This window comes from Sebastes fasciatus, chromosome 10, assembly GCF_043250625.1.
Source record: "Sebastes fasciatus isolate fSebFas1 chromosome 10, fSebFas1.pri, whole genome shotgun sequence".
In the NCBI taxonomy this organism is placed as follows: Eukaryota; Metazoa; Chordata; class Actinopteri; order Perciformes; family Sebastidae; genus Sebastes; species Sebastes fasciatus.
The window spans coordinates 21,920,276-21,937,874 of NC_133804.1; the positions used below are offsets into that span (position 1 = coordinate 21,920,276).

General features: G+C 39.9%; 1 protein-coding gene across 4 annotated transcripts in view; it reads left to right on the forward strand.

Moving 5' to 3' along the window:
- Positions 1 to 17,599, forward strand: part of glra1 (glycine receptor, alpha 1) — a 122,258-nt gene that overhangs the window by 79,478 nt on the left and 25,181 nt on the right. For all 4 annotated transcript variants that reach the window (XM_074649009.1, XM_074649010.1, XM_074649007.1 and 1 more), the window contains 3 exons: positions 1,240 to 1,322; positions 2,123 to 2,260; positions 16,348 to 16,562. In XM_074649009.1, the coding sequence (XP_074505110.1) occupies positions 1,240 to 1,322; positions 2,123 to 2,260; positions 16,348 to 16,562 (436 nt within the window). The remainder of the gene's footprint in view (positions 1 to 1,239; positions 1,323 to 2,122; positions 2,261 to 16,347; positions 16,563 to 17,599) is intronic.

Sequence of the window (17,599 nt, forward strand, 5' to 3'; positions counted from 1 at the left end):
CTCCTTGTGATAGTCAGTATCTCCATTTCAGACTGCGACCAATATCTATTTTTTTATAAATGATAAACAGATAAAACTGGCAATGTTATGAAAGGCTAAGACAGTTTCTAAAACAGCTGGTCACCGTAGTGTTTAACAAACAAACAGGAGGAAATAGTGCATTTGTTGGGGACTATTTTCAGCAGCAGATTAATCCACATTTGGTGCTCTAGAGAGTATTAGTGGCAGCCGGCTGATGTGTGTGGGATTGAGTCAAAATAAACTACAGTGTGTGTGTTCATGGTAATGAAGGAACATATCACCCAGTGCCACAGTGAGGCTCAGTGATGTGGTTTTAATGGAGCTCTATGGCACAGAGGAAGAAGAGATATCAGGCTTTAATACACGCACAGTACTTGTTAGTAAATACATTCATTGTTGGTTTGGGTCTTTTCAGATCCTCACACATACATGACTTTAAAACAACAACTAATATCAATTAATTGACTAGTTGTTTCAGTGCCACTCACATCTGTTTGAATCAAATCATGTCATCATGAAAACAAGTATATATCGGTTAAATTATACTTATCAATGTTGTGTTTATTATTTAACTAGATTGATTTTCACCCCTCAAATTTGGGACGTTTGCTCCTTCTTTTTCAAGCAAAGTAATTAATCGTTTGTCTTCTGTAATGCTTTCTGAACTATACAACTAAATGTTTATATAATGTAAATGGCGGCTAGTAATGCCAGTAATTAATTAATTTAAAGTTGTTATTGATAACATTTAAAAAAAAAAATATATATATATATATGTGTATATATACTCATACAAAAAAATACATTCACAATATATATACATTCACCAATAATAAGCCGACGTTGGTATCACATCTGTGTCGTCAGTTAGTGTGGATAAAACGGATAAATGGCTGAGATTGACGGTAAATGCCTGGCAATGACTTGTTGTGATGTGAATGCAATGGAACCGGGGAGGGAGAATGAGACATCTGCGGCTGAATGTTATCAATAGCACCTTTAAGCTATTGTTGCACATTTTACAAATCAGTCTGGATAACAGCACTGGCTAAATAGATTTTTTTTTTTCTAAATAAAAAAGGAAATGAATGTATTCATTACTATCAATTTCAAACCCGTTCTGATCTGTGACTGTCGGGCGCTGCTGGTTGAGTCACACTGATAAAGCTCTGGATAATCCTCTCAATACTAAGTGATGCTGTGTGTGTGTGTTTGCAGAATAACACTGATCCTGGCCTGTCCCATGGATCTGAAGAACTTCCCGATGGACGTCCAGACCTGCATCATGCAGCTGGAGAGCTGTGAGTAATTACACACACACACATACAGACTCACGCACACAGTCAGGGGTACGATGAGAGCATCAGTCGCTGAACAGCTGGTAGAGATATGATATAGATTTCTCTTTTTCATTCTTTGAACAGACATGAGAGCACTCACAGTAACAGGAGCTGAAGTTCAAAGAGCTTTGTGCTACAGGGGGTCCGCAGTCATCAAAGAGAGAAAGAACAATACAAGGCTCACTGGTACCAGACCAGTAGGCGATTTGTTATTTTTTAACAGGGGGGACGAGAGCTGGGTATCGGTGTACTCCAGATCCAAGATGACAGAGGGGCGGGACTCAGAGTAAATAGCGCTATTACAAATCCGTCTGCTGCTTCAGCACCACGGACAGCGCCATGGATTTATCAATAGTGCTGCAAGAATGAATCCTAAAATCCAGAAATGAGTTTGCGTTATAGCACTTCCGGCTCATTCGTCTGGAAGCGAATGGGTTATTTAATGTGTTTTTGGTTAGATACCTGAAATAAGGTCTGTAGTTAACACAAGCTGAAGAGATTTTAACATTTTGTTCTACAGTAGAAAATGAGGCTGCTGATATTTCAGAGCCAATGGTCGCAGGGAGAATTTTCAGCTTGTGTTGAACTGGTCCTTTAACCCCTAAAACCCTGCGGGGGTGTGAACCTCTCACTGGTTGACCCTGCTACCCCGACCAGAGACAGAAAGATCATCTCCCTCCTCAGGGGGAAGAACAATAACACAAATGACCCACACAGTGATGAAACCAGTCTGACCTCCCGCTCCCTGCTCTCTCCTCCAGTCGGCTACACCATGAACGACCTCATATTCGAGTGGGATCAGAAGGGAGCCGTGCAAGTGGCTGACGGCCTGACGCTACCTCAGTTCCTACTCAAAGAGGAGAAGGACCTGCGCTACTGCACCAAGCACTACAACACAGGTGAGTGGGACAACGTTTGTTTGATTATTTCCTGTCTGTCGGCTCTCGCTGTTTGGTTTCTGCAATGCAACTAGATTATTATTTGAATGGTCAGCATTGACATTTGGCGTCTAGGCTCTGAGGCTCCTCGGAGGTGGATGCAGGTGTGGAGGTGGAGATTTTGCAATGGCAGCAGCAGCACTGTAAGCATAAGTCGATAATCAAAAGGGTGCATTTGATATATGTTGCAGTGAGATGAGTATGTCATGTGACTGTCGCCTTGAGTTGACTGCCTTGCCTCGACAGTATACACTTTGCTTCATTTGTATGTGGAAAAACCTTGAAACACAGACAACTGTGTATGTTGCCGACATGGGAAATGTGAGAAGCATTTGTCTACAATGAAAAAAAAATCCATCTTTCTGTTTATCTGCCTCTTACATTTTCTTTCTTTATCTTTCCATCTTTCTCATTTCTCTATCCTTGTCTTTCTCTTCCGAGTCATCACTTTTTTCTTCCTTTTCCTATTCCGATTTGTTCTCCACCATTTGTATTTACTTTTACTATATTACTCGAGGCTTTACATTGTTAGATGGAGAGAAAGAGAGAAAGCGAAAATAAAGCAGGACTCAAGGCAAAGAGAAGAAAGAGGGATGTGTCTGTCTAATGAAGGGAGGATATGTCTATATTCAGAATCACATATTCTTTGATATTATGAGAGGGAGGCGTTGTGAAGTGTCTGCCTTGAGACTGAAATACTGCATGAGTCAGAGACAGAGTTTCATTTTTATTTGAATGTGTGAAATGTGGAAATACTGTAAGAGAGGAATACTACACTGATATGGAAAATATTCCCCAAATATTTTTTTTTTCTTTTCCTTCCAATGTCATGAAACTTTCAGTGTGACTCAGTGAGGAGCAAAAACACTGTAAGCTTCAAAGTTTGTTTCAGCCACAAACTCAGAAATAACTGTTGATTTATTCACCTTTTTTCAAAGATTCAAGGTTTTTATATTTGTAATAATCGCAAAAAAAATTGAATTTATATTGACTTTTTAGGAATTTCGTAGCAGCTCTGTCTCCTATAAAATTACGTTCCCATACAACTAAACTGCATTCTCAAGTACGTTTTGAGGGAAACTTATTTTCTCACGGATTATAGTCGCAAAACAAAGACGCAACAAAACTACTTGGTTCATGGTTTGTCTTAAAATAAGTATGTTTGTTACATAACTTAAGTTACATACGTAACGTTAAACATTTAACGTAACTTTAAAATAGGTCAATGTTGACTTTTAGTCTCACATGGGACACTAACAGCGGTCTCCTGTGAAAGGTCTCCTGTGAGTGAAAGTCCTGTGTTTGTTTGACCCATCCACCCCCACCCGCTCCCTCCGCAGACTGTGATGAGAAACGTATTTGTGATATGTTGAAAACAAACGTAATGTGGAAGAAAATTTGTTTCCCTCAAAGCGTTCAGTTTTGTTGTATGGGAGCATCATTTTTAGGAGACCAGTCCTTAGACAGGAAGATAATGAATAGCAGAAGCTAAAAGAGGAGAGGAAATTATGAAAAATGATGATAGTGGAGAAGAAAGTGAAGGTGAGGAAATTAAATGAGGAGAGGAAAAGACAAAAATACAGAATGGAAAAAAATGAAGGAGGAGAAGATTGAAGATTAGAACAAAAGGACGAAATAAAAAGGCAGAAGAAAGGGATGAAGAAGACAGTAAAGAAGAGACAAAAGAAAAAAAAAAAATAGAAGAGGTGAAAATATGAAAAGGATTTGAAGGAGAATGGACAGTGTTGGAAAGGAATGGAAGAGAATAAGAAAGAAAGGATTGTATTAGTGATATGAGAAGGAGGCTGAAAAAAAAGGGAAATAAGTGAGAGCAGCAGAAATAAAAAAACAAAAACAAGCAAGAGTTTAACGGAGGACGGGGGAGGACGCCACGCTCTGTTTCTCCCTCCAGGTCCTCCAAGTGTGGATGAAAACCATCTGTCCAGTCCACCTCGCCAGTCCACGATTCTTACACTCCAGAGAAAACACAAAAATATATATGAATATATTTTTATCATCCTGAGTAGGTGGCTGTCTGAAATAGACAGAAAAGACCCAAATAGAGCCGTAGTTGTTGGGAGGGATATTTTAATTTTTTGCTCCGCTGCACAAAAAGAAAACTGTGACAAATTGAGAAAACAGACTTTGTTTTATGTGATGGTACCAACGGATTCCTTAGGTTTTCTAGTTTCATAACATCAACCAGGAATTGAACATCATAAGCAAATACAACTTTAATGTTTGTCAATTATTATATTGTTATAGAAACTCTGATGCTGCCCTTCATTAGTTTTTCTAATAAACCACAAAAGCAAAACAAACCTTCAAGGAAACCTTCTACAAAAATACTGAAACGACAGGTCGCAACAAAATCCGAGACACCAAACACCAAACCACTGGTCAGAGTTAGTGTGTGTGTGTGTGTGTGTGTGTGTGTGTGTGTGTGTGTGTGTGTGTGTGTGCGTGTGTGCGCGCGTGTGTGTGTGCAGCAGGCTGATTAGTTCAGATTCAGAGCCATCACTCACACAGAGGTTGACGTCTGCTGTCGCCGCTGAGGAGATGAACGATCCACCTCCAGACGAGGAGCCTTGACACGACTCAGCGCCGCCACACACACACACACACACACACACACACACACACGCAGACTGATGCACGCACAGCACAGACAATGAAGTGATAATCCACTGCTTTGTTATATAAATACATGTAAATCTGTTTTCGCTCCGTCACTGAGTCCCACTCAGAGTCAATCTCACATCATGTACAATTCCTTTTATGGTGTTTCCTGTTTGAACTATTGAAACCACCCTCGTCAGTAAGATGACAAATGACTTGTAGAGGCACTCAACTTGTCACAAACTAAGTATTATTCCAGTAAACCTGGTTGCTATGGGAACTTGGAAGAGACGGAGTACATTCACACCGCACAGACCAGGCTGTTCTCATACATCGTTCGTAGCTATACATACAAAAAGTAATGCACTGTAATTCATATATATATCCCACGAAATTAATTTGTATTTAATCCACATAATTATGAAGTAGGAAGTAAAAAGAACAACAAATGCCAAGTAGGGAGGAGGTCACGGTGGATGGGTGGGTCCTAAAAAAAACGACTTCTGCCCAGGAGAACGCTGTTCGTGTCCCGTGTGAAACCAGAAGTCAACGTTGATTTATTTGTCACGTAACTTCCATACTTAAGTTACACCACTTCCCTTGTTATTTTAACCCATACCATGATCTTTTCCTAAAGCTAACTAAGTAGTTTTGTTGCCTAATCGTAAGGAAGTTGTTTCCTGTGAAGACGGTAGTTTATTTTGAAAAGACTGTATGCATGTAATGAGCAGAAATTGAGACGTGTTGCTTTTGTGGGAAAGCGCAGAAAAAAATGAGGAATAACTTTGTGTAAGATATCATACAAACCGTTAGGGCTGACACGGTGAAGGAATTTCCTTTCCGTTGATAATGATTGGCTCAACAGAGCGATATGCGGTATTATTGCAATTGTTTTTTTTTGCAAATTACTTAATTTATCCTGATTTTAGTGCTATATAAATACGCTTAATTGTTAGGCTATTATTAGGTATATTGTTGCTTTTTAAATGACAAAGATACTAATTAAATACATGTTAATTGTTTAATGCAGAACACAGAAGGGCAATGAGGCGCTGTGTTTTTTTCAGCTGAGACGCTTTGGTTGCGTCTGGTTGCAGTAAAATGTCGGCACAATGTAGAGTACTTGCTCTGGATGAAGGGAAGGCTGAAGCATGTAGGGAGAGAGGACGGACCCGCCGGTCTATGTGTATTAATTTCTCCTCCATTGTTGTTGTTGTTCAGTACTTGTAGCCAACATGTGACGGTTGGTCTTTTTGGTATTTGTCCCGTCCCTCCTCCATTGTGATTGGACGGCTGGGAAAAAAGTGACAGTGATGAGCGCAGCGTTTTACCCAAAGTTGTACATTTTTCAAATCACACCGACCAGAAATTCACCAAACGTGCAGCACGCTGCTGGCGTTTGTAGCATAGTGTAAATATGCGGCGTTCCCATTGAAAATAATAAAAAAAATAAAAAACATCAACATAGTGGTTGTGGCGGTTGCTTGTCATCCCCCGTGGTCGGTTTGTCAGTGGCTCGGCATTGCAATATTGCGTTTATTGCAATATTGCGGTTATTGCGACAGCCCTGCGAACCGTTGTTTGAGGAAACGACGCACAGATGGTTGTTTGGGGGGTCAATGGCGGCCTAACAGCAAATGTGTCTGCTGTTTGGTGCTGAGTAGGAAGCATATAGTGAGTTTATTCCTGCTGGATCAAAGAAACTGAACCAAACAGTAAATGTGCTGTAAAACCAAAGCTATGAGCTAAAAGAGACTAAAACGCTCTGAGGAGATACTACAGACTCAACGACCACTGGCGACTCGGACTAGAACAACCCGTTCTGTCCTCTTCTTTTCTTTCTTTTCGTCAGTAGAAGGCATGAAATCTTCAAGGACATTTTACCCCCAACCCCCTCCTCATCTTTTCTCTCCCGTTCCTACACTGTATTTCTCTTTTGCCCCTCTCTCTCTCTCTCTCTCTCTCATCTCATCTCTTATTACTCTCCAGCCATGCTACTCCTCTGTGACTTTGTGTACGTACGGTTGTGGGCATGTGTGCGGTCGTGGCCGTGCGTGCACACGCCTCGCTGCTTCCCAATCAAGCATTAAGAGGGAATTAAGGTGTCGTTTTCCCTCAGATTTATTAGCTGCAGTCTATTGTGACTCCAAGAGAGAGGGAGCATATACCTGTCTCTCTCTCTCTCTCTCTCTCTCTCCTCCTCCTCCTCTCTCCCACTGACTGTTGTCTTTTTTATTGCTTTCCATCCCTCCATCCACCCAACACACACACACACACACAGAAAGAAAAAGCCCTGTTTGAAATACTAATTACGGTTTCTGCTGCATTGCAGGGTGCTTTTGTTTTCTGGCTGGTGATAATATGTTTAAAGTGTGTTTAGGTACAAGAGGCGTTTTCACACGAACACATACAAGACATAATGCATTTTTGTAGCCCCTCACCTAAACGTTAACTAACGTCTAACTGTTTAATTTCCAACCTTTACCCTGTCGTTAACCTAAACCTAACCGATCTAAAATTGAACCTGACTCAACTTTTGCCGCAGTCCAATGTGATGTCATTTGACAATGTGCTGAGCTGATCAAACGTGCAGAGTGCACAAGCACATTCCTGGTAGATTCTTTTGTAATGTGAACGCTGTATTTCAACAGTTTATTGTCGAGATGATAAATCAAATAATTGTTGCCATGATGACCGTCCAGAGTTGTAAAATCCTGTCTCTTACAAACCTTTGTGCAGTGTTTTGGTTTCTTAAGAAGCTTTTAAACTCATGGATCTTAACTCAAACTGGACTCCCTGGATTGTATTTTATTACCTCACCGGTACATTAATCAACATTATGAAACCAATGCATTTTTTAATGCGGGGCTGTTTTCGGTCTAAATGCCTTAATATCCGTCAATTCAACCTGGGCTCATGAAAAGCATGACATTGTGCATGTCATGATAATGCATTTTAGGCTTTTTGCGTGTCATTTGACTCCACGTCGTTAACTTGAAATGGTCACCGTTATGTTAAAGCAACAAAACCACTTAGTTAGGTTTAGGAAATACATCAGGGTTGAAATAAGTATGTAAACTAAGTAAAATAAGTACGTAAACAATGTAACAGAAGTACGGAAAACCCGTCACAAAACTCACATAATTTCAAAATGATTCAACAACACTTTGGGACACAAACACTAGTCTCCTGATTGAAAGTACTGTGTTCATTGGACCCATCCACCTCCCCTCCCTCTCTCCCACTATAAGCAGTCTCCATCACTTTTTATTCTACGTCACTAGCTCTGAGCGTAGCATTTTCACATGGATGCGTTTTTTATCCGTGCGAAGACGGCACAGACTACATTGTGTGAAATGACACAGCAAAAGCATCAAAGACATTGTTATTGCACACAAAATGACTAACAAATTGTCGCGTCATTCACGCGCCATTTGGTTGAGATCGGGCTGAATTCTACTTAAAATTACTACAAAAAATGTCTGTCACTTCCAAACAAGGCAAAGAGTCTGCAGCCATGATAGCAGCAGCTCTGTGAGGCTGTACTCAAGCACAGCGGGGCTTTGAGCTAAATGCTAATGTTCGCATGCCGACATGTACACAATGACACTGATATAGTACTGATGGTTAGCAGGAATATTGTTTACCTTTTTCTACACATAGTTCGCTAACATTTGTCTTGATCAAAGTGGTTGACCGACCGACCCACCGACTGAAACTACGAGATATAAACACCACACGTAGAGTATGAATGATAGTACAGTATGGATTTAAAGGACACTGCAGCGTGAGTACAGTGCACACACACACACACACACACACACACACATCTGGCAACCATTTTGCACATGCCATAGAGTGTGTGCAGTATTAAATGCAGGACACACACACACACACACACACACACACAGAGACTCCACGGTGAGATAGGGGCCCGGCTGAATAATTTCAATCTTCTTATCAGATGGAAAATATGGACAGCACTTAAAAGCTCTGAAGTGTATCACAGCTATAAATCAAGTCCAACCCCATCGACTCTCCTCCTCCTCCTCCTCCTCCTCCTCCTCTTCCTGCTGCTGTCATGTTCTCCTTCCCTCGTTCTTCCTGCCCTCTCGTATCTTTCTCCTCCTCATCCCTCTCTCCTCTCGCTCTAACAGCACATTTCCTCCTCTTCTTCCTCTCCTCTCCTCTCCTCTCCTCTCCTCTCCTCTCCTCTCCTCTCCTCTCCTCTCCTCTCCAGTCTTTTAGGGTTAACTCTAATTGATGAGGCTGCCTTCCATTGATCTTCTTTGATTAAATGGATCGTCGGCCATCTTGCTCTCTGGCCCTCTTGTGGTTTATTATGAGCCCCGGCGTGCTCATTACATTACAGAGAGAGAAGAAGGGACATTTGTTACTGCTACTGTACCGCAATGTAAATAAGACCACTGCAGTGTGTTAATGTAATTATATTTCTCGCAGATTTTTTTCCATGCACATTGTTTTTGTGCAGAAAATGCCACTTTGTGTGTGTGTGGGTGTTTTCTCTAGAATATTTATATTCTCATTTTTTAAAAACTAGTCCCACCCACAGTGTTTGATTGGCTGGTGGCTGCTGGGAGTTCCAGTGCAAAAAAAAAAGACAAAAGAAATGCAACAAAAACAGTCTGAATATATAAATATATATTTAAAAAAAACTGGGCTCTTGTGGATTTTCACTTACAAGATACATATTGCATATTGAGTAAAACATGAGCAGAGAGATTAGGAGAAGGCGGCAGACTCCATTCCTCCTAATCTCTCTACTCCCCTTTTTACGGCAACGTGCTGCTAGCGTAAACATCCACTGTTAGTTTCCCTTCACAAACACACAAGGACTAACGGTGCTGCTGGCTGACTACAACAGGCAGCTGCAGATCACCAGACTTTCAACAACACAGTTTGGGCAGTACACTCTCATAAGAAAGCAATACATTCAAGTTAAGACAAGTTAAAGGAAGGAAACACCAGGAGGGTTAAAACTATCAAGTTCAACTTGATGTATTTGAGTCCAATATCATCTGAAAAATAAATAAAACAGCTAAGTGGAAGACTAATGCGTCAACAAACATGCAATGACTCCGTTTACATGCACAAAATATTCAGTTTTTTGCCCTTATTCTGAAAAAAGACAATATTCCTACTAAGATGTTTACATAGCTAATGAAAATTAATATTACACTAATATTGAGTTTCAACGTATCCTCATACAACAGCTCGTATGATATCTTACGAAAAGATATTCCTAATTTTTTGTGCGTTTTCCTACCAAAACCTGTCAATTTCCCCTCCAGTCTTCAAAATAGACTTCTGTGTTCACAGGACTCAGCTTAGTTAGAATTAGGAAAATATCTACTTGGTTAGGTTTAGGCTAGAAAACTACTTAGTTAAGTTTAGGAAAAGATCGTGGTTAAGTTACGCCAAACTTGGAAGTGGCGTAACTTAAGTATGGATGTTCCGTGACAAAACCTACTGATTTAACTTTAGGGAAAGACCGTGGTTTGGGTTAAAATAACTCCGGAAGTGCCGTAACTTATATACGTAGTCACGTGAAAAATAAATCAACGTTGACTTGTGGTTTCACACGAGACACGAACGTCAGTCTCCTGGGCAAAAGTCTGGTGTTTTTTGACCCTCCCATCCGGCCCGACCTTGTTCACAATTACGTGGATTACATATGAATTGATTTTGTGGGATGTATATGATTATAGTGCTTTTACTTTTCATAGGTATAGCTACAAATTGTGTATGAGAACTGCCTGATACTACTACTACTACTCTGATAAATGTAACCGGTGGCAGACACAGCCTCCCTCTTTTATTCCTTCAACCACCTTCTTGAAAATGTCGGCTTTTTGATATTTGTGCATATCCAAAAACCTGCTGATATCCAAGTCTTTCATAATGTTTAACAGTAGGTGTATTTCTCTTTCTGACCAGACATGTGGGCTTTTCATTTGACCATGCATCTCTGCAAACTGTCTGCTAGTTGGTTTGTGTACAACACACAGTAAACAGGCTTCTCCCACATGTCTTATCAGAAAATGCTCCATTCAGAATGATTCAGAATATCCAAATGAAATATGCTGTTTACTTGGCCTCTATCACATTCACAATATGTTCATAGTCTGAACGATAGTGGAATATTAGTGTGCATGTAAACATAGTCAATGAGGCCACATAGCCCGATATAAAGACGCTCATGGAGGCTTTTGGAAAACTCTGACACTCAACCTGTTTTTATGATCATGTACAGTGTGAGAGTTTGTTAACCTGAAGAAGCTTTTTGTACGAATGGAGAAATCTCATCCACTAAAGTTTATATTGTGCCGTTTTTTTGTGAGGAACATAGTAGAGAGAGGGACTAAATGTTTATATCTGGTTAGCCTGCTGCAGAGCCGGCAGAGAGTTGCTCGCTGTGAGCTGTTGTTTTCAAAATGACTGCACTTCAATTGTTGACCCAATTTAAACAGAGCAGATTCTTCATTCTTGACCTTGGAAAACAACAGCTTGACAGAAAGCTGATCCTGAAGCGCAGACTGAGGCAAACAAAACACTGAAGTACCATTTCCAGTTAAATACTCCAATGTTTGCCAACTTTTAAGGATGCACTGAAGGATATTAAGGGTTGGGGTTATTTAAAGCTGGAAAAGCTACATGATGTCAAGGTTGAGTTTAATCCCGATGCAGCCATGATGACGATGTTTTTTTTACAGAAAAGCGTAGGGTCTCCAAGAACTGTCAGTGCACATTATGTCAAGGTTACGGTTCGAATCTGGCGAATTAATGAAGAATCATGACAAATCTAAATGTGATGGAATTTTAAACATTACAGACGTTAGTGATGAAAATCTGAACAGACGCAACTATAGAGAGGTGGTTGTTGCTCAGGAGCTAGAGAGGTTGTCCACTAATCGTAGGGTTGGTGAACCACAGCTCCTCCTGTCCACCTGTCCAAGTGTCATTTGGCGAGACAGTGAACTCCAAATTACTCCCAATAGTCAGACGAGCATCTTGCATGGTAGCTTGCTGTGAGTGTGTGTGTGTGTGTGTGTGTGTGAATAGTTGAGTGAGAGAAAAATTGTAAAGTGCTTTGGATAATGGTGCCATATACACCATTTATTTATATATATATTGTCTTATTGTAAGTGTTCTAGTGTGCTGCCGACATGATATACCTCATCAATCCTCAGCTACATTCATCTACAGTTAGATTGTGTGTAAACACCTCCTCTCTGTACAGTCTCAATCTCTACATAATTACTTTAATACCACTATGTGTAGAATTTTAAAAAAAACTTGACTTTTGCAGTAACCATTTGTCATATTAAAAAAGGCTGAGGTGCAAATCCACAAAAGCATTGCGCGTTATTCTCAAAGTACCCGCAGAGGGTGAAATGTACCCCTAACTGCTCTGCCAAGCAAATAGCGTCTCGGTGCTGCTGTGCTATTTGCACATTTAAATTTAAATTGGATAATATGCAGACATTAGGTGCAAAATTGACCTCTTTCTATGCAAATGAGCCTCATTGCAGAAAACAGTCCATGCTGATAGCCACAACACAGTTACAGTGAAATTGTTAGCGTCTTCACAGAGTTGTTGGTGGTAACTGAAGCACTGACAGACTGGGCTATTAAATCCCAAATAGGATTTTTCTCTCCGTCACGTTTAAATTCCTTGCCTGAAGTTTTGAGGAATGCCTCTGATCGTCAGTCAGGACCTGTTTTTCTTTTTATCTTTTCATTGTTCTACCTACTGTTCTCTTGGTGCAAAGGCAACATTTATACTTTGCCACATGGACACCCTTACCAAAAAGAAGTTTATCCAAGTGTGCTATTATAATTCTATTGAATTTGAAATAAGAGACTATACTTTCAGTTTACTACTTATGTACGTATCAGATATACACTTAACAAAAGTATACTTAAGTTTACTTTGCTTAGACTGACAAGTATACAGAAAAGTCTAACTATACTTGGCTTTAACTTGTACTTAATCTTTTGATCGAGATATACTTAATAAAAAGTATAATTAAGTATTCTTGCCTTATTGGCCTACAGAAAGGTATACTTGGCTTGTAGTTGTGCTTACTTTTTGATAAAGTAGCCCATTAAAGTGTGTGAGAGTTTGTAAATGGATGTTTTGATATGAATTTACTTCAAATCATCAAGAATTTTACTACATTTTTGAATTCACCCTGGAGGCATGTTATCATCACAAAACATCCAGTCAAATAGCAAAAGAAGCAAGTCTCCATAAATCCATAAATGTAATGGATTTGTAATCCATAAATCATTTGCTCAGGACTAGTAGTATCAGTACACCTATAGTATAGTTTAGTACAAAATTAAACTTAAATGTAAACTAGTCGTGTACTCAAAGTTTACTATTCTTGCACTAAAGGTACACTTAAAAGTATACTTCTATAACTAAAAAGTTGGCCAATTTAGTCCCAAGTATTAAAGTACACTTACAAATATACTACTCGTACATTGATATTAGTATACTATCACATGAAGTATACTTGGGGGGAAATACACTTGAACTTTACTTAAAGGGACTCAATGTAAGAATCAGAAATTGCTATATAATATTTATAATATATATAATATCACTATATATTTCACATGCTTGGCTGTAAGGTTAGCTATCCAATAAGAATTTTGGCAGCTCGGGGTCCGTTTAGATACCCAAAACTAAACAAAGGTCCCTCCATAAATCCAAGGCCGAGTTTTCCCCCCTGACGTCGGTCACATTCCTCTAATATCATAATAATATAATATCGGTAATATCATTAGCGTAATATCTTTTGTGAATCGGACCTTGAGACGTGGCAGACAGTGGTTGCAAGTGATGCGCAATTCACAGGCTCTATTTTATACCAAGGATGTCTAATTTTTCCAAAAATGACAACTTATGCCAGCAGTATAATTATATTATAATATAAAAATACAAAATAAAACTTTTGCTCATAGCGGCGTTAATAATTTAGCACCGCCACACAGAGATCTCCTCAGTTTTATGAGGGAGGAAGAGGCAATAACTCCTCCATTTTCTGTTGTGTCATCACTCCTCCTGCAGAGCTACATGCTCCTCTGAACCTCCTCTCTGACGCTCTGTGACAGGCTGCTATACTGCAACAAGTAACCAGTATAAATCCCAAACCACCTGCTGTGTTTGTCTTCAAGTATTTACCATGTTTGGTTTCATTTGATATTCAGCAAAGCCGAGCATTTGTGTCTCTCTGATTTTCCGCTGATGATTTACGCTCTGGCTTAGACCGCGAGAGCTGAAGAAAGATGACATTTTGTCTCAAAGCTGTCAACTTTGTCTTCAGTCCCTCTGTTTTTCCCTCTCCGGCTTATCCTCCTTTTCACCGCCAGACAGTCCAACAACTAATCCCTCTTTCTCCCTCTCTTCCTCCCTCTCTCCTCGTCTCTCTGGATCACTTTTTTAATGTACCCCTCTGCCTCATCATTCTCACCTGTTTTTCCAGGGGACATGACTGTGTCAGTGTTCAGATGGAGATAATAGAGAATTCAGAAACTCTCTTCGCTGCTAATGAAACTGCTCCGCCTCGGGGGGAAGCTGATGAAAGAACATTTTGCTTTTAAGTAGAGTTTAAACATTGACCAGCATTATTATTTATTTTTCCTGGAATCAAGCTCTGGTGCTTGATGTGCTGCAAATTCCGTCATTTCCCAATGAGATATCCAAAAACAGGACACCTACTGAGACAAAATGATTGGCTCTCCATGAATATATAACTGAGTTGTGAATATCTTTTTGAAGCTTTTAAGTATCAGGAGCCTTCTCATTACAAAATAATAACCTTTTCAGAGGGTGCAACTCTTTCTTTTCCTTTTAAAATCAGAATGGATTTGAACAAAGCAGAGTAAAACATAAGAGGAAGTTTTTACTTTCATTGTGAACCCTGATTTTCTTTTAAGTTTGTTAGAAATAAATCTTTAATGCACAGAATTTATACTGAAGACACACACAGCACCTCCTCTGTGACAGTTTCTGGTTTGTTGGTTTATTTCATTAAACAGAAGTGACCGGTCTCTCTATAAATTGACAGACTTCAACACTTGAAGGGATTACCAGCATGTGTTCTCAAGTATTCATTGTTTGTAAAATCAACATCATTGTCATTAAATACATTTGTGTCCCATCATTTCTATAGAGAGCCAATGATCCCGTCCCACTTAGGAGTTAGCTTCTGTTTCAATAGCTCACAGTTCTTAATGTATTAGATTTTCCTGCTCTGGTGTTCATTTCCCAACAGATATAAACCACACTGTGATGTTAACCATGAGGTTAGATCACCAGAATCTCATCACAATAATAATCATTTTTCTATTTTCTCTTATTCTCCTCACACCTGGGGCCTCATTACAGAAACTTCCTAAATCTGAAATCATCTTATCTCAGTTTAGGATGGCATTTGGGATTTTTGATATTACAGAAATATGTTTCCTAATTGCATTTAGAAAAAAAAATCGTATCATATTTTAAGATAGGAATTTAGCTATTACAGAACCATCCTAATTTAGGGATTTCCCAAGTTAAGAATCTAAAGTTAAGACGGCATAGATCCTGTCCTAAATTCAAAATAACTTCCAAAAATGGTCTAACAAACACCAGACTTTTAACCCGGAGACCTGTGTTTGAGGCCGTTGGTATGTTGTTTTGTAAGTTACATTAGTGAAAATTGTCACGTGTTTTGTCTTGACATTTATTACGTGTTTTCCGTAGTTGTTTCCGGACGTGTTTTACTTAGTTTATTTCGTTTTTTTAAGCCCAACCATGACATTTTCCCTTACCCTAACTAAGTGGTTTTCTTGCTTGAACCTAACTGCAAATGATATACGAAAAGCGGTGTAAAAAATACACGCAAAAGGGCTAAAATGTGTACTCATGACACGTGTAATGTCCGCGTAATGCTTTCCGTGAGACTGGGTTGGTACGGTAATGACAATGAAGATGGGGAACAACTTGAACACTGAAATATAATGATTAAAAGTCTACTCTAACAATATGATCACGCATTAAATTCCCCAGACCATGTATTAATTAATCATTAATACATACTGTATGTAGGCCTACATATATTTAATAAAATATATCCTCCCCTCCACTGACAGGATTAGTGCCTCCAACTCCTCGTAGCTGAAATTGAATGCATGTCCTTTTTTTGTCCATGATAGCAAGCTACCTATGGTGACAAGTGAGAGCTGTTGATAATATTGTCCATCTCAAGGAGCCTGCTGTTATGTTCTGATCAAAGACAGACATGACAGGACGATTGCCGATTGAAGAATCAAATTTGCAGTTATAGTTTGGATTCTTTACTTTTAATAAAAAACAATCTTTCTTCCTTGTTCCCCTCCTCCTCATCCTCCTCCAGGTAAATTCACCTGTATCGAGGCTCGTTTCCACCTGGAGCGTCAGATGGGCTACTACCTGATCCAGATGTACATCCCCTCGCTGCTCATCGTCATCCTGTCCTGGGTTTCCTTCTGGATCAACATGGACGCCGCGCCCGCCCGTGTGGGTCTGGGCATCACCACCGTGCTGACCATGACCACGCAGAGCTCTGGTTCCAGAGCCTCGCTGCCCAAGGTGAGGACGAATCAAACGCACCTTTCAATAGCCTACCAGCTGTTGTAATGAACGAAGCATGACATCAGCTGCTGTGCCATTGATTTACTGGCTAAACATGGAAGGTGGACTTTGGGTACAAGTAAAAAGTACAGCAAAAACATGAATGTATGGCATGAAGTCTGAGGACGACCTTTCTTCACACTGTTAGAAATTTCAAACAAACAAATTCAACGAGGGAATGGCAGAAAAAAAAGATGAATTTGAGAGAGAATTGGCATAAATATATACAGAGAGCTACAATTTCTGCTGAAGAATTAATGTTGATAACAAGGATAGAGGAAATGAAGGAAAGGCAAATATTGACATATAGAGGAATTATAGAAAACAGAGGGAACGATGGAGCAAGAGGAAAGAAAATGTTCTTTTCATCGACACATTTGTGTTAAGAGTGGAGAGAAAATGGTAGAAAAGAGGCAGACAGACGGAGGGATGAGAGAGGAAAAATGGAGGGGAGGAAGAGAGTGAAAAAAATAGACATTCAACAGAGGAAGTTCAAAGAAACAAAGATGAGAAAAAGAACTTTTAAAAACCGAGAAAAATCTTTTCCTGTGAGGGATTTTCAGATTAAAGGGAGGGAGAAAAAACAGCCAGACTTTGCGTGAGCCAGTAGGATTGTATAATTATGTCCAGGGATGCTGTAATCCCAAACACACACACACACACACACACACACACACGCACACACGCACACACGCACACACACACACACACGCACACACAGTGTTTGTTGACATTAGGTGCTTCATGCGCTCTAAAAATTGAACAAGTGAACCGTGATTCCGCTGCAGTTCAGCTGTCACAATAATGATCACACAGCACAGCTGAGCTTAGGTGGGCATACTGCTCAAACACACACGCACACACACACATATACATCTGAGTGTGTGTGTGTGTGTGTGTCTACTATCAATCACACACACACACACACCTAAACACACGGCTCTTCTCACATGCCACAGAGGAGGTCTGCACCATGTCAGGCGAGGAGAGAGGAG